The 18528-nt window shown below is 42.4% G+C and overlaps 1 protein-coding gene and 1 non-coding gene across 2 annotated transcripts in view; one reads left to right on the forward strand and one right to left on the reverse strand.

Moving 5' to 3' along the window:
- The window catches only part of OVCH2 (ovochymase 2), a 30697-nt gene extending 15024 nt beyond the window's left edge, over positions 1-15673 (forward strand). Inside the window, exons 13-15 of the mRNA XM_061149707.1 lie at positions 4685-4778; positions 5516-5693; positions 15457-15673. Of these exons, the coding sequence (XP_061005690.1) occupies positions 4685-4778; positions 5516-5693; positions 15457-15673 (489 nt within the window). The remainder of the gene's footprint in view (positions 1-4684; positions 4779-5515; positions 5694-15456) is intronic.
- LOC133064789 (U6 spliceosomal RNA) lies at positions 14693-14795 on the reverse strand. Its single transcript, XR_009694718.1, has one exon. It is a non-coding gene; the product is annotated as a U6 spliceosomal RNA (small nuclear RNA).
- Positions 15674-18528: the final 2855 nt, after the last annotated feature.

Here is an 18528-nt window from a genome sequence, read left to right on the forward strand (position 1 = left end):
CTATTTGCCATGAAGTGATGGGACCAGATGCCATGATCTTAGTTTTCTGAATGTTGAGTTTTAAGCCAACTTTTTCACTCTCCTCTTTCACTTTCATCAAGAGGCTCTTTAGTTCTTCACTTTCTGCCATAAGCATGGTATCATCTGCATATCTGAGGTTACTGATATTTCCTGTGACAATCTTGATTCCAGCTTGTGCCTCATGCAGCCCAGCATTTCCCATGATATACTTTGCAAAAAGTTAAATAAGCAGGGTGACAGTATACAGCCTTGACGTACTCCTTTCCCAATATGGAACCGGTCTGGTGTTCCATGTCCAGTTCTAACTGTTGCTTCTTGACCTGGCATACAGATTTCTCAGAAGGCAGGTCAAATGGTCTGGTATTGCCATCTCTTCAAGAAATTTCCAGTTTGTTGTGATCCACACAGTCAAAGGCTTTGGCATAGTCAATAAAGCAGAAATAGATATTTTTCTGGAACTCTCTTCCTTTTTTGATGAGCCAATGGATGTTGGCAATTTGATCTCTGGTTCCTCTGCCTTTTCTAATTCCAGCTTGAACATCTGGAAGTTCATGGTTCATGTACTGTTGAAGCGTGGCTTGGATAATTTGAGCATTACTTTGCCAGCATGTGAGATGAGTGCAATTGTGTGGTAGTTTGAACATTCTTTGGCATTGTCTTTCTTTGGGATTGAAATGAAAACTGACCTTTTCCAGTCCTGTGGCCACTGCTGAGTTTTCCAAATTTTCCTGGCTTATTGAGTGCAGCACTTTCACAGCATCATCTTTTAGATTTGAAATAGCTCAACTGGAATTCCATCACCTCCACTAGCTTTGTTCTTAGTAATGCTTCCTAAGGCCCGCTTGACTTCATATTCCAGGATGCCTGGCTCTAGGTGTGTGATCACACCATTGTGGTTATCTGGGTCATAAAGATCTTTTTTGTATAGTTCTTCTGTGTATTCTTGCCACCTCTTCTTAATATCTTCTGCTTCTGTTAGGCCCATACCATTTCTGTTCTTTATTGTGCCCATCTGTGCATGAAATGTTCCCTTGGTATCTCTAATTTTCTTGAAGAGATGTCTAGTCTTTCCCATTCTATTGTTTACCTCTATTTCTTTGCATTGATCACTGAGAAAGGCTTTCTTATCTCTCTTTGCTATTCTTTGGAACTCTGCATTCAAATGGGTATATCTTTCCTTTTCTCCTTTGCCTTTTGCTTCTCTTCTTTTCACAGCTATTTGTAAGGCCTCCTCAGACAACCATTTTTGCCTTTTTCCTTTTCTTTTTCTTGAGGATGGTCTTGATCTCTGTCTCCTGTACAATGTCACGAACCTCCATCCATAGTTCTTCAGGCACTCTATCAGATATAATCCCTTGAATCTATTTGTCACTTCCACTGTATAAGCATAAGGGATTTGATTTAGGTCATACCTGAAGGTCTAGTGGTTTTCCCCACTTTCTTCAATTTAAATCTGAATTTTGCAATAAGGAGTTCATGATCTGAGCCACAGTCAGCTCCTGGTCTTGTTTTTGCTGACTATATAGAGCTTCTCCATCTTTGGCTGCAAAAATATAATCAATCTGATTTTGGTGTTGACCATCTGGTGATGTCCATGTGTAGAGTCTTCTCTTGCATTTTTGGAAGAGGGTGTTTGCCATGACCAGTGTGTTCTCTTGGCAAAACCCTGTTAGCCTTTGCCCTGCTTCATTCTGTACTCCAAGGCCAAATTTGCCTGTTACTCCAGGTGTTTCTTGACTTCCTACTTTTGCATTCCAGTCCCCTATAATGAGAAGGACATCTTTTTTGGGTGTTAGTTCTAGAAGGCCTTGTAGGTTGGAGCATAGACTTGGATTATTGTGATATTGAATGGTTTGCCTTGGAAACGAACAGAGATCATTCTTTGGTTTTTGAGATCAGAGGCAACTGTGTTCTTTACTTTTTGCCACTTTGTCCAACTGTGCGCTTTACTTTTTGTCATTTTTGAGTCGCAGAGGCAACTGTGCGCTTTACTTTTTGTCGTTTTTGAGTTGCAGAGGCAACTGTGCACTTTACTTTTTGTTGAAAAGCTACCTTTACCATATACCAAGTTAACTTGTTCCATCCATGTCTAGTCCTTTCAAGAAATAATCATTTCTTCCTTATTAATTAAACTGTTACCAAAACACATTGTGGGACGTAGATAACAAAAGTGCAGTGCAGAACAGTTTCAGGAACTAGCATAACGTGTAGCAGGAGGGGTGATAGAAGGCAAGGCTGAGATCAAAGTATGGAGGGCTTTAAATGTCAGGATACAGAATATATAGAGCCTTCGACTGCGGTGTTTCGGTCATCTGTTTGTATGCTTGTTCACTTCACACTAGTGTGCTGTCGGCAGACATGCCTTCAGGTAGATGGTACTGCGGTCAGGGTAAGGTTGGAATTAAGCATTTATTTAGAACATTTTCTCTTTCATTATTGAAAGCAAGAAAGTATATGAAGGAGACAAAGTAGATTATAAAACAATGGGGAAGGAGCAAGGGTGAACAAGACCTCAAAGTTCTCATATATTTGAGGCCAAAAAAAAAGATCTGACCTAGGAGAAGAGCCAAATTGGTGCAGTGTTATGACAGTCCAGAGAAGAGGGCTTTTAAAACAAAAACCAAAGCAAACAAAAAGTTATGGCCAATAGCTTGAATTTCCCACGCAAAGTTAGAATTTGAAGAGAAGGAGGACTCCTCCCTTCTTTGGCTTGCCTTCCTCTCCCTCCCTCCCTCCACCACCTCTTCTCTTGATAGATCTTGATCTCCTTTCCTGTTTTCTCTCTCCCTTCCACAGAGAAACCATTGTACAGCTCTGAAACCTTTTGTTCTTTTCAAACATGCTTTTAAATGTTAACAAAGTAAAAAGACAGAACTTTTTTAAAAATAAGGAAGACTGAGCACCTGTTATCCAGTCCCCACCTCAACCCCTCATAAAGAAGGTAGAATAATTGAGATGGACAATTGAAAGGAGGTGGAGGTGGTGGCATCTGAAAGGTCAAGTGAGGTCAGATGTCAGAGGTGGAACAAGATCACACAGGTTTTAAATGTGAGAAGACACAGAGGAAGTAAGGCAAATGTAGCTGTTTTCCTCCTAAAAGTTCCTGAAACCCAAGCAGAGTCAGGCTGAAGGTTCAAAAAGAAGTGGGATTAAGGGAAGCTATGTAGTGGGATTAAGGGAAGTATGTAGGGCTTCCCTCGTAGTTCAGTTGGTAAGGCTCCTGCCTACAATGCAGGAGACCCAGGTTTGATCCCTGGGTTGGGAAGATCCCCTGGAGAAGGGCATGGCAACCCACTCCAGTATTCTTGCCTGGAGAATCCCATGGACAGAGGAGCCTGGCGGGGCTAGAGTCAATGAGATCGCAAAAGTCAGACACGACTTAGTGACTAAACCACCACCACCATATAGTGATAGAGGAGAAAAGATTAAGTATGAGCATATTTCCAAAAAGAGGAAGAAGATGAAATTTAGTTGAAAGTCTAATGGAAGAGCTAGAAGTGATTCAAAAACACCTGTGCAACCAATTACACTGAGTGCTGTGCATTGGTGAAAAGATGCACTCACGTCGGCCAGCGGCAGCATCACCCTGCAGGGCCCGTTTGAGACAGTCATTTCTAAGTTGGTATGACAGGTCATGTCTATGTGCAGACCATCTGACTCAAAGAGAAAAAAGTTATTATTCATCATGAGTTTTATTACTCTGCCTGTTCTGTTCACCAACTTTGAACATTTTAAATTCTAAATTTTAAATATTATATTACACAAAATAGGTTTGTTGTTATTGTTCAGTCGCTAAGTCATGTCCAACGTTTTGCCGCCCCATGGACTGCAGCACAGCAGTCTTCCCTGTCCTTGACGATCTTCTGGAGTTTGCTCAGACTCGTGTTCATTGAGTCAGTGATGCTATCTAACCATCTCAGCCTCTGCAACCCCCTCACTTTTAGAAATATTTTGAATTTTCTTTAAGTTATTTTTATAGGGATTATAGATCCCCTGTGTGGGAAATTTCTGGTTTAAAAAAGATTTATGTAATTTTCCTCCTTTTTAAAAACCTCTTTCCATAAGACAGAATGGTCAGAGTAACTGAAAGTATCTGTTTCCAGAAAGAATTCCAGGAGGGATTTAAGAAATGTTTGAATGAACCCTATTTCTGACATGTCTCCTTGACCCCATGTCTTGTTACCATGAATCATCATTTGGCTCCACTTCTGTCCCAGACATACAGGCCTCTGTGTCTTTTGCCAAGTGTTTAGGATCCATTGACTCCCCATCACCTGCGTGTATAAAATCTATACTGCTACCTCATCACTTCTATCTCCCACTGCTCCTTTCTTTAAACTCATTTGGTTAGGAATATCAGATTGCTTGAACATTGTTCTTTGAAGTTTCTTTGCTCCTCTAAGGAGGCAACTGGGGAACTCAAATATTTGCGCGTTTTCCCACCCTTATATTTGGCCCATAATCAGGTGCTTACATGTTTCGAGAGGTTTGGGAGCCTGTGGTTTAGCATCTTTTCCTAAGTAATATAACTCATTCACGAATGCCCCATTACCTTTCTCATCTTGCTCTAGAGCAAGCTGAACAATTGAAATTCTTCTGCTTGATCAAAATTAGTTAATGTATTCATATTGTCAACTCTGGATGTAACATGGAGCCTTCTCAGCTTTCATTTCAGGACCTAAAAATAGAAGAAAATGGAGACTGCACTTCCGACTATGTGAGCGTACATGGGGATGTAGAAAGGAAGAAAGAAATAGGTTTGTGCAGGGGCTGTGATTCAACCTAGAGGGGGGGGATGGGGGGGGGGGGCGCGGTTCAAACGGGAGGGGACATATGCATACCTGTGGCTGATTCATGTTGACGTTCAACATAAAACAACAAAATTCTGTAAAGCAATTATCCTTCAATTAAAAAATAACTAAATTTTAAAAAACAAACAAAGAAATAGGTTTGTGTTCCCTGGGAGCCTTGGCTTCCCTAGCTTGCATCTGGGTCTGGTCCTTCTTGGGAATCCTCTTAGGAAATAAAAGGGATGTGGCTCAGTGTTCCTTTCCCTACATCTCCATCCTCCCCTGTGCTCTCATCACCTCTCCTCCTTCTCCCCAGTTGTGGGGGGAGGCATGGAGCGAGGGTGGGGAGAGCTTCAGGGAAAATCAAAGAACCATTTGATCAGAAAATGTGGAAGGCCCACATAGACTAGGGGTCAGAGGGGAAAGTGCCATTGAAATAAGCCCTGTGGCTGGAATCAGTTCTCTTAGTGGCATTCCCAGTGGGAGTATTTGGGAGATAAACAGAATTGAAATGTTAGCAAGGTTAAATATGTAGTACAAAGAAGCAGTCTGCCTTTTCCGTTTTGAAAATGAATTGTGACATCCACCAGAAAAGTTTCTTTCTTAACAGTTACCTGAAGGACAATCTTTTTGCTTCTATCCACTGCCATGTCTATGTGCTGGGCCCTGGATCCTGTGGTGCTTGGGCTGGTGGCTTGAACCAGCTCACCTCTGTGGCTTTGCTGTCCCCACCCCCGTGGTGAGCATCACCGGGGTAATGTCCATTAGCTTCCAGTCCAATGAAAACACGACCTTCAGAGGTTTCCAGGCTACAGTTTCCTTCATTCATGAAACAGGTAAGAGGACTGAGGTACTAACTCTGAGTCTCATCCTCCTGATATGGTAAATAGAGCAACTTTTAGAGTTCAGCGTTGGTACAGTCAACTCTCTATTCACTGACTCTGTGAACCCTGAACCACGGCTCCTGGGGTAATGCGGGGCTAGGTTCCTATCAGCCTCTAGTTTTATGTGTATTTCTGTTTCAGGTTACCTTATTTAATAAACACTGTTGACTCATTAACACTGAACTCACTCACAGCCAATACCACTGTAACTTGTGCCTGAACAAAGTTTATCCATCACATAGGGCACAACCCAGCCTTTTTGCACTTAGGAACACTAGATGGCACTGAAGCACTATGTTTAGGGCCATTTCAACCACCAAAAAAAGCACAAAAATGCAGAGACGTGGACTAGAGACTATCACAGAGTGAAGTAAGTCAGAAAGAGAAAAAAAAAATCAAATATTAATGCATAGAAGTGGAATCTAGAGAATGGTACAGATGATCTTATTTGCAAAGCAGAAATAGCGACATAGATGGAGAAAACAAGTGTATGAATACCAAGAGGGAAAGGGGGATGGGGTGGGATGAATAGGGAGATTGGGATTGACATGTACACACTGTTGATACATGTATAAAATAGATAACTGAGAACCTACTTCAGAGCACAGGGACCTCTACTCAATGCTCTGTGATGGCCTAAATGGAAAGGAAATCCAAAAGAGAAGGAATATATATGTGTTCAGCTCAGTTCAGTCGCTCAGCCATGTCCAACTCTTTGTGACCCCATGAACTGCAGCACGCCAGGCCTCCCTGTCCATCACCAACTCCCGGAGTTGACTCAAACTCATGTACATCGAGTCGGTGATACCATCCAACCATATCATCCTCTGTCATCCCTTTCTCTTTCTTCCTGCCTTCAATCTTTCCCAGCATCAGGGTCTTTTCAAATGGGTCAGCTCTTCACATCAGGTGGTCGAAGTATTGGCATTTCAGCTTCAGCATCGGTCCTTTCAATGAACATTCAGGACTGATCTCCTTTAGGATAGACTGGTTGGATCTCCTTGCAGTCCAAGGGACTCTCAAGCCTTCTCCAACATCACAGTTCAAAAGCATCAATTCTTTGGTGCTGAGCTTTCTCAATAGTCCAACTCTCACATATACGTATATGTATATATATTATAGACAGACAGATATAGATAGCTGATCATTTTGCTGTACAGCAGAAGCTAGTAAAACATTGTAAAGCAACTATAATGCAATAAAAATTCATTTAAAAATAAGTAAGACATTTTTAAAAAGTAATTAAGGTGATAAAAACAGCAGCATGCCTGAAAATTAAAAAATAAAAGTACAAAAATACAAAAAGCAGGACAAAACAGAAAGTGGTGCTAGCAGACCAATGCAAGGCCACTTGTTTACAGTGTGAGAGCTGAAACAGACAGCAGAGTGTGGCCGAGACCTCACCCAGGACACATGCTTCAAGTGACTCAAATTTTTCATGCTCTGCACATGTCCATGAATGACTGTGAAAGTACCAGGAGGATTGGTTTTGAATTAACAAATAAATGTCAGCAAGTAGGTGAATTTGAAAATTCGGAATCCACAAAGAATGAAGATCAACTGTATGTCTGAATGTTGGCGTTTCCTTACTAGATGTGTGCTCTAAGTGTCCTCTAAGATTCATCCTCCTCAGTCTTATTATAGGAGAATAATAAACGCATGGTAAGAACGTAGTAAGGATTAAATCAGATGAGATCTGGTTGGCCAGGAGCCAGGGTGTGTGACGCACGAGGGAGGCTCAGAGACATGAAGTATTGTCACCAAACCCTGGTCCCTGGACACCAGAAGATTCATCTTCCTTCTGAGCTCTCTCACCCATGAGCACTCCGTCCAAACCCTGGAAAGCTAGTTATTGGCTTCTCGAGTTGGTCATTCTTTTTAAGTGATAAATAGCTGCTTATGGCAAACCCAGGTTATAGTTAAAACACCCCACTTTACAGTTCAAATACCCATAGAATCCACCTGACGAGATGCCTCAGAATTCTAACAATGATAATTTTCTGATAAATCCTAAACACTGACCTTGTTTGCATGATCTGAGCAATTGTATTATGCTTATACCCAGATTTTAACATCTCTGGATTAGAGAATGAATCCGTGTTTCTGGAGACATGGAATGTACCACCTGAAGAATCCAAGGATTCTGGTAAGCTGCTTTGGAGAACATGACCATGAGAAGCACATATAGTGTATTAGTCCAGGGTTCAACCAAGAACCCCCAAAAGATAATATTGGAGTTCTAATGTCCAGTACCTAAGGACATGTTTTGTGACCTTATTTGGAGACAGTGTGTTTACAGAGGCAATCAAGTTAAAATGATATCATTAGTATTGGCCCTAATCTAATATGACTGATGTCCTTATAAAAGGGGGAATTTAGAGAGAGAGACATGCACATATGGAGAATACCATGTGGACATGAAGGCAGAGACTGGAGTGATGCATCTTTTACAAACCAAAGGATGCCGAAGATGGCCAGCAAAACACCAGAAGCTAGAGGAGAGGCCATCATTATCATCTTCATCCTCAGAAGGACTCAACCTTCCCAACACCTTCTTCTCAGACCTCTAGGCTCCAGAACTGTGACGCAATAAATTTTTGTCTAAGTCACCCTGTCTGTGATATTTTATTATGGTAGATCTAGCAAGCTAATTCTCCAGGAACTGGCTTACAGGATTTGGGGGCTAACTAAGCAAGTCTATCTATAAGGCAAACAGGCAGAAAGGGAAGATCATAGGATTCTGGAATTTCACAGATGTGGGCTGAGGCCATTCTCCACAAGCTGAGTTTCTTCTCTCTTCTGGGGAGGCTTCTGTGTTAAGGCCTTTCCAACTAATGATATCAGGCCCACTCAGACAATCCAACAGTCTTCCTTACCTAAAGTCAACTGATTAGGGACTTTAATTACATCTGCAAAATCCCCTCATGGCAACATCTAGACTAATGTTTTATTGAATAACTGGAGGCTGTAGCCTGGCTAAGTTGCCACATCAAAAAAGCCATCACATAGAGCTGGATGGGATGTGGTCACTGTCCCTTTGCTCAAAGCAGCACTGAAATACTTTCAGTCACGGAATCAAATTCCCAATTCAAGTGATTCATTCAGTAGGGTTGGGTAAATAGTTTGCCAGATCTGATCTGACTTACAAGGTGCATCCGCTGGAAACAATGTGAGTGAACTGCTACGTCTGTATGCAGGTGAGCACGGAGAAGCTGGGCTTTCTCCTTTCCTTGTTTCCTCTGTAACATCACAGACATCCACGTGTGACATCCAGGTCCCTGTGGGAAACGCGGTGAGGGGGCAGTAGAGGCTGAGGGTAAGGGAACTTTCAGATTGCCGTTCTGATATTTTGTCAAAAGAAAAATCACCTTATTTTTAACTAAAATTTTTTTACTTTTATAAATTATCTGACACATGGAGCACAGAAAAACAGAGTGTGGTGGATGAGTATTCCTTTTAATGAGGAGGGATAGAAGCAGTCTGAATTTTCTGGGTTTTGTTTTTTGTGGGGTTTTTGTTGTTGTTTTTGGCTTCTTGGATGGCATGAGTCATAGAAACCCCGGGTGGAACCTCTTTGTGGTGTGTCTGCAGTGGTTCCTGCTCTTGGCCACCAGGAGGAGATATATTCAACAAAGTCTTCTCAGCCTGAACTACACAGGATATCTGCCAAGGAGTCTCATTACTACTCTCGGCTAGATTTTATTCATCATTTTATTCCCAGCACCTATCACAGGGCCCAGGACACAGGAAATGCCAAATAAATATTTGATGAATAAAAGTAAATAATCCACAAATAGCTCCAGGAAAGGAGGCTTTCCTGGTTCCCTCTCACTGAACTCCCACCTACTTTTGGGGGTTTCTTCCCTTATACATATACACAAAAGCTTACGAAGGATAAGATAAAGAGTTTACATGTGTCCTGTTTTAAATAGCACACCTAAACTGGATTGCATAAGTCGTCCAATAAGCTATTTTGTCTTTCACTTTTTTTTTTGTGGAAAATTTTCAAATCTACAGAACAGATGGATGAATAATACAATGAACTCCTGTATATATCCCTCAACTGTTGACATTCGGCCACGTTGTCTTGATACGGTGTCCTGATTTGGTGTCCTCTTTGGGTAAATCTCTGTACCAGAGCCCAGGGCGTGGGGGAGATGGGTACAGAGAACTACATAGGTACGAACCTAGATATCTTAAAGGGATTTATATCCTAATAATGAAAGTAGCATGTACAGAGAGAGAGGGCATGTGTGCTCATTCATATCCGACTCTTTGCAACCCCATGGACTGTAGTCCACCAAGTTCCTCTGTCCACGGAATTTTCCAGCAAGCACACTGGACTGGGTTGCCATTTCCTATGCCAGGGAATAGAATAGACTTATGTAAAACTAAAAGCATTCAAAACTAATAGATGGTGTTAGATGTCAGGATAGTAGTTTTGCTTTGGAGGCATAGCAATTGGACTGGACTCCTGAAGTGTCTATAGAGATTCTAATAGTCTAAATCTTGGTCTGGGTTCCAGCTATACTTCTTAGAAATTCATTTGTTTTTATTTCTTGAGTATTTTTCTGTGTGGATGTTACTTTAATAAAGTTGACAAAGTGACAGAAAGTGAAGTCACTCAGTCGTGTCCAACTCTTTGCGACCCCATGGACAGTAGCCTACGAGGCTCCTCCGTCTATGGGATTTTCCAGGCAAGAGTACTGGAGTGGGTTGCCATAAAGATGACAACAAATGGAGAAATGTGCACCAAAAACCACAATGCAAGAAAATCATGAATACCAGAAAGTACAATAAATTAACTTCTGAGATGACTAGGACACTGCTGTTTGACTAGGGCTGTTTGATGAAGAAAAATAGGATGTCAACTTTATTTCATACACTGCGGGGAACACTTGGATGGTTGTAATCAGGCAAGTGATGTAATCAAAACAAGCACTCTTCGATGGTTAATTTGGGAGTGAGAGGACAGGGAAAGATTAACTCCAGGGAGAGTAGTCCAGGTGAGCAATGCTGAAGATCCAAGCCCAAAGACAAAAGATAGATTCAAGATATATTGTGAATATAGGATCTAAAGTGCTTGGAGACTCAAAAAGTGGTACCAAAAAAAAGTCAAGAGTGATCTTGATATTTAACTCTTGGGTAAAACATTTCTAGTTATATATAAGTTATATATATGTGTGTGTGTGTGTGTGTGTGTGTGTGTTTATGTGTGTGTGTGTATATATATATATAATTTCTAGAATTCAATAAGCATTTCTCATTATTTCCGGATATCATTAGAGTTCCCAGTCCAAGGGAGATGCTCAGACCTGGACTTGATGGTGAGGAGGCTTAATGGGTAGCTAAGTTGTGTCTTGTTGGCCCCCTCCCAGGTGGGCTTTGCAGAGCCACTCTCTCTCCCCCTTTCCAGGTCTCTTCCCAGACAGACTGTGGGAGGCAGGAGGCCATGGTCAGTTCTTGGCCATAGCAGGTCAGTGTGCAGATTGCCACCAAGCATTGCTGGGAAGACCAGGAAGTCACCTTTGCTCATTGCTTCACCAGTACATAAGTACACCTGGGGAAAGGGGCATCGTGGAAGCTCGTGGTTTAACTTGATTGATCATTAATTTTTCAGCTACCATCTCTGACATTCACTAGGGTCTGCTGCTGCTTCCCCACTCACCACCATCACAGGCAATCTGCTTCTCCAGCAGAACTTGAGTTCCCGAGTGCTTGGGAAATGTCTGCCCCTTCACACTATTTCACACTAAAATATGCTTCTAGTATATTTTAATTAAACAGGAGGCTGGTTGTTGGACAGAGACATATTTTATTATATCTCTCTTCCTAAGATCTTTAAATCAAAACTGAATATTGAAAAAAAATGAATATTGAATTTTGTGAAATATTTTTAGCATCTATTGTAATGACTAAGTGATTCTCTCCTTTGACTTATTAGTATATTAAATATATGTTAATAGATTTCCTAAGGGCTTCCCTGGTAGCTCAGATGGTAAAGAGCTGGCCTGCAAAGCAGGAGACTTGGGTTCAATCCCTGGATCGGGAAGTTCTCCTGGAGAAGGAAATGGCAACCCACTCCAGTATTCTTGCCTGGAGAATCCCATGGATGGAGGAGCCTGGCAGACTTAACATTCCTATGGTTCTGAATCCCACTTGAACATGATACGTTCATCTTTCAATGTATTGCTGGGCTCTGTTACTAATGTTTCATTCAGATTTTTGCATCAACATTCATAATTGAAATTGACTTACAGTGGAGGTTCTCAAAATGTGGTCTGGAGACCGATGGGGATCTCCAAGATCCTTTTAGGGGGTCTGCAAGGTCAAAATGCTTTTCATAGTAATTGCTGTTCAGTTGCTAAGTTGTATCTAACTCTTTGCCACCCTATAAACTGCAGCATGCCAGGCTTCCCTGTAATTCACTATCTCCCGGAGTTTGCTCAAACTTATGTCCACTGAGTCGGTAACACCATCCAACCATCTCATCCTCTGTCACCCTCTTCTCCTGCCTTCAGTGTTTCCAAGCATTCCTGGGGGCTCAGATGGTAAATAACCTGCCTGCAATGCAGGAGACCCATGTTCAATCCCTGGGTTGGGAAGATCCCCTGGAGAAGGGAATGGCTACCCACTCCAGTATTTTTGCCTGGCAGGCTACAGTCCATGACTTCACAGTCAGACATGACTGAGGGACTAACACTTTCATAGTAATACTAACACATATTATCCTCTTTCACTCCCACTCTCTCAGGGATGTGTCATAGAGTTTTCCAGAGACAACATAACGTGTGATATCTCAACAGACTGCATGTAAAAAGCAGATAGGAAATTCCATCTGTCTTCTGTTTAGCCAGACATTAAACAATTTTGGAGAAATGGGAAACAATGCCAGTTTAATGTAAATTTTTTTTTGTTTTAGAAGATTTGGTTATTTGAATACATGTTATTTGTTTGGGCTTCCCCGGTGGCTCAGAGGTTAAAGCGTCTGCCTGCAATGCGGGAGACCCGGGTTCGATCCCTGAGTTGGGAAGATCCCCTGGAGAAGGAAATGGCACCCCACTCCAGTACTCTTGCCTGGAGAATCCCATGGAGGGAGGAGCCTGGTAGGCTACAGTCCGTGGGGTTGAAAGAGTCGGACATGACTAAGCAACTTCACTTTCACTTAATAGTTCTAATTGTGGTTATCTTAAAAATGCATAATCTAAAAAATTTCTGCTTTATTCTAGCATGTTAACTATTGATAAATATTACTTCCATAAACAAAAGCTCTTTAGGAATTTCAGTGATATTTTTCAAAGTGTAAAGGTGACCTGAGACCAAAAAGTTTGAGAACCACTGGCTATAGTTTTCTATCATCTGCCTTTGTCAGACTTTGGTATCATCATTCTTCATGAAAAGAACTGGAGAACACACCTTTAATTTAACTGAGGTATAATTGACATGTAACATATTAGTTTCAGGTATACAATATAATGGTTTGATATTTGTATTTTTGCAAAATGATCACTGCAGTAAGTATAGTCAACTTCCACCACCCCGCATAGTTACAGTTGTTTTCCCTTGTGATGAAAACTGTTAAGATCTACTCTTTTAGCAAGTTTCTCTTAGAGCTTTCCCACTTGCTCTATGCTTTGCAAAAACTTACAACTGGAGAATAATAAATAATGATGTCATGTGATTAAATATACTAGCCATCTACTCCTTGAAGACGTAACAGTAACTTTCTCAATTTCCTTCCTTGTTACTAGTTTTCAGGTTTAAAATTTTCACCTTCACTCAATTTTGATCATTTATCATCTCCTAGTAACAGCTATTGGAGAAGGCAATGGCACCCCACTCCAGTACTCTTGCTTGGAAAATCCCATGGACGGAGGAGCCTGGTAGGCTGCAGTCCATGGGGTCACACAGAGTCGGACATGACTGAAGTGACTTAGCAGCAGCAGCAGCAGTAACAGCTATATAACACTCAGATTTTCCTACTAATTGCTTTGTGTTGTACAAAATATTTCCCCATAATATTGTAATATTTGTAATTTGTATTACAAATTGTAATTGTAATACAAATTGTATTACAAACTTGTAATATTTTCTACTTTCCCAATTTTGGTTATTTTCAAAACCTTTTTGAAAAAATTAGACTAGCCTAGTATCTTGTCACTTTATAGAAACTTTATTTTTATTTCAGAAACCTATTGGTAATGAACCTATTCCCTCTGGCTGCACCCTCTTGAGTCTCTCCAGCTGACCCCCACAGGCTGGCTAACCAGGGCCTTGAGACCGTGGCTCTGAGTTATTTCCTGCAGATGATGGGCATGCATAGCTATAACCCATTAGAATGAAGCTGCAAGTCTTGATTATGCTCCTATTAGAGCTCTTAACTCATCAAGTGATGTCAAACAGACTGCTTCATGTTCCTGAGCCCTAGGATCATCTATGTACATAGAAAAGAGAGCAATCTCTAGAGCCTCATTGGGCTTCTGGAAGTACTGGCTGCTGCCTTTATTGCAGTGGTCAAGATGGTGGCCTTGCTTTCCCTCTGATTCTAGGGCTCCTTGGAGAGCCACCCCCTAACCCCAGATTTTTTTAATCTGTATATATTTATTTCACTGTGCTGGGTCTTAGTTGTGGCACATGAACTCAGCTGTGGCACATGAGATCTAGTTCCTTGACCAGGGAGTAAACCCGGGCCCCCTGCATTGGGAGCATGGTTTCTGAGCCACTGAACCACCAGGGAAGTCCCCTAACCCCATACTTTCTTAATGAGGCCATATCTGTGATTTTTTTTATTATTTTAATTGGAGGATAATTAGTTTACAATACTGTGATGGTTTTTTCCATGCATCAACATGAGTCAGCCACGGGTATACTTGTGTCCCCCCAATCTGAACCCCCTCCCACCTCCTCTCCACCCTATCCCTCTGGGTTGTCCCAGAGCATTGGCTTTGGGTGCCCTGCTTCATGTATCGAACTTGCACTGGCCATCTATTTTACATAAAAATATTGGAACGCTTCACAAATTTGTGTGTCCGCCTTGCACAGAAGCCAAGGTAATCTTCTCTGTATCGTTCCACTTTTAGCATATGTGCTGCAGAAGCAAGCCCCATATCTGTGATTTCTTTCCTTCTCACTTTCTAGTTACCTGGGTGGTGAAAGCAAGCATGCATGATTTGGCCAATGGCTCCCCTCAGGTAAGAGACCTTGGAACCTCCCCTCTCTCCAGCCTGCCTGGCCACCAGCATCACTGTGACTGCTGCAGCCCCACAGATCATGGGCCTCCCACAGCATTGACCAGAGGTTGGTCATTCATAGGTGTTTCTGGCACAGAGTACAGGATTTGGGCTGAGTCTTCCTTCTCTTTATAAAGAGAGAAACAGGATTTAAGAGCCAATTCCAAGTTTGTCAATTGTGTCTAGCTTCACAGTCAAGGCCTTCTTCCTCTCTTGGGAACCCTCTACTGCCCACAGGCCAGATTTCCCTTGTTTCCTGCCCCGTAAGACTGTAGAACAAGCTACAGTCATTTAGGAATCCCTCACTGACACCCTTTTCTGCCTGGAGCCATGTGGGCACTTACAAGGGCCAGTCTGACCCCATCTCACAGAGTGACCGGGTACCCTCACTTCATGCCGTTCCTTTTCAGGGGGAATTCAAGCACCCAAGCTCCATGAGCCTCCCTTCTTCCATGGGTTTATTTAACACTCCTTTTTGTCTTATTAGAAAAGGTCTGTCACATAATTTGCAAGCTACCCTGCCTCCTGCAGCACCCCTGTGGACTACGACTTGGCACCACCGCAGCTGGTAGACTTGCCTCACTTGAATCACCACCTTCTTCCAGCCCGACTGCCTGTGAGAGGCGATGGGCAGCTGCTTCCAGGGCGGGGCACGGCCACAGGTTGGGGGCCTCATCCAGGTCTGCGACTGGCCTCACACGAGTGTCCCGGGAACCTCCCATCCCCAGCACCCTTCACAGACTCCTGACTTGCACACCTGCTCTCAGCGTTTCTCACACTTCCCCTGACGTGTGAACAGGTGAGGACCCTTACCCTGTGTTCACGAAAAGAAACAGGCTTATAAAGGTGAAGTGACAGAGTCAGACAACTGCTGAGACAGAGCCTGCACCCTCAGCTCAAGCCCAGTCATCCTGGCACGGCCCCGCTTTGGGACTAATTCTACACTCTCTGGCATGGTGCCACCCTTCCCACCCCACAATCGATCCCTTGTTCATTCATTATTTCCTTGGTCGTGTGCAAGTCTTCATTGAGCGCCATCCTTTTGCCAGACTCTCAGTTAGGCTCTGGGAATGCAAAAGCAAATAAAACAACCTGTAATTTCTAGCATAGGGTTTACGAAGGGTGTGCAACTGTCCTCAGTACAAGGTGATAACTGCTGTGACATATGTGAGAACTGTGTTCAGAGGGAACAAAGAGAAGGGAGTGACTTCCTAGAACTATCAGGGAAGGCTTAACTATGATTAGACACTTCTGCTGGGTCTTAAAAGAATCAGAAGATATTTGGGGAAACAGAAGGGAAGGCTTTCCATTCAGAGGGATTGGCATGAACAAGGGATCAGAAAGGCTACACAGAGGGATCAGGGCAAAGGGGCAGTCCTATGAATCTGGTGCCTTGACAGGGGGAATTGAGTGGAGATTACCTTAAATTACAGCCTGAGTTCGGTTGTAAAGGGTCTTATGTTGGCGCTAAAAATGTTAGACTCTATCTTGTAGTCAAGAGATGGGAACTATTGCCCTTCTAGCACAGGAGGAAAAAAAGACCTGTACCAAAGAAAAACTGCTCTGACAGTAGAGAAGATGCATAGATGTAAAAACCCAAATAAAATATGCTGAGGAATACAAGGGTGACAAAAAGGAAAGAGTGGTTTCAAAAAACATTGTGTCCACAGATTCAATAAGATTTGATGACCAATAATGCTTAAAATGGAGGAAAGAAAAAGTCACACACACTCAAATAACTTCCAGGTACCTGACTCAAGTGATTGTGTAGATAAAAGCTAACCATAATAGTTTTTTTACCACTAGTGCCACCCAGGAAGCTCAAACCATAATAACAGTTGGCATTTATTCCTTACTCTGGGCCAGACCCTTTATGTGCATATAATCCTCTCAGTAAACCTGAGAAATTGGTACTATTCTTAACCCTAATTTTACAGATGAAGAGACCGAAGCCCAGTGATCAATTTCTTTGCTCCAGTAAGTGGCCTAATAGGGATTCCAAGCCAGGACTGTCTGAAGTCAGAACTTGGTGCTCCTAACCACTATACTATACTGCCTATGCATGTACTCTTGGCCCAAAAAAGAAATATCATAGCAGAAGCAGATGTGGGGAGGGTGTGAGGGGTATAGATGAATTAAGTATATATCAGGTAACTTTAGAGATACTTGTGAGATGTCCAGCTACAGATGTCTAGGGATTAGGAAAACAGCCACAGGTTATGTGATTTGAGAGGCCGCAGATATGGATGAGGGTGAGGGTTGCAGTCTTGAAAAGGCTATTTTCAGAGGAAAAGGAGCAAAGGGAGAGAGGAGAAGCTGAGGAAAGTCTGAAGGAGTGAGCAGAAGGGGAGGGGGAGAAGCAGGACAGAGCATGGAAGCTGGGGAGAGAGCTTAGGTTTCAAGAAGGATGGTCAATAATGTAAAATGCTGGACAAAACCTAGTCCTCTAAGAATGGGGAAAGAGGTCTTTTGATCTGGCCATTAGCAGCTTGTGGGTGATCTCAGTAAGTCAAGATTCCACGGTCTGATGGCTCAAGAAGGAGAATAAACAGGAGCTGACAAAGAAGCCACAAGAGAGATAGACTTCCCTTTCAGAAGAATGGTCTCCAAGTACAGTGGCTAGTCTCTGGGCTGCTGATGCTCCTGGCTTCTGGATTCATGGATGTGGACTAGTACACTAGCATGATCCTAATAGCCACTTTTTTCTCAGCCTTAATCTTTGAAGGGACTGTATTAAAATCATGTAGTAGGCCCTCTTTCTTATTCTCACAGCCATCACCTCTTATAAATGTTGGGTAATATAATTTTCTTTGACAGCTTGCCAAGAAACATCACACACCTTTTAATTCACACAGTAGAATCCTCTTTCCCTTTGTCTTTACAAATAAAATGCCCAAATATCCACTAAAAATATATTCTACCATTTTTTTCTAGACATTAGTTGATCTTAACAAAGAGATTTCTTGCCTTCAAGGTGAAGAGAAGTCCAACAAGTTACTGCAGCTTGGCATCATCATCCTTGCCTCTGAAGCCTGCCAGGGTTTGCACGTCCCTCTCTCCACGGATGCTGTGGAGAGCTCTGTGGCTGGCTGCCCTTCTCAGGAGGCAAGGATTCCTGCTGGTATGCTCCCCACCCACCATCTCTCTCCTCTCTCTCAATGCTCATGGGAGACTGGGGGGCTGGCAGCCTGTGGGAAAGATTCTGGTTGTCACCTGGTGGCTTGGTAAGGGGGCCTCTGGTGTAGTTGCTGGAACAATGTGAGGTTAGAATCTTCAGGATGCTCAGGGACCCTCTGTAGACAGTTTTAAGGATCTTCTTTTGAGAAGCACTTATTTTGGATTTTCAGAAGCATCCCACTCCAGATAGGAAATAAGGAAAAGGATCTTCCTTTTATATTTTCAGGGTTTCCGTTTCCTTTCCAGAATCAGATCACTACTGATTGCAGCATAGAGTAGGGCAGGCAACTCTATGGCATCAAAAGATCTGTTTCATCCTATTTGGAGAGGTAGACTATCGTCAATAAACCATGCATTCATTATTCCTCCTCAATGCTTACCAGACTTATTATTAACATACATAAAATTTGTATGTTAATAATTGAG

This window comes from Dama dama, chromosome 1 (genome assembly GCF_033118175.1).
Source record: "Dama dama isolate Ldn47 chromosome 1, ASM3311817v1, whole genome shotgun sequence".
In the NCBI taxonomy this organism is placed as follows: domain Eukaryota; kingdom Metazoa; phylum Chordata; class Mammalia; order Artiodactyla; family Cervidae; genus Dama; species Dama dama.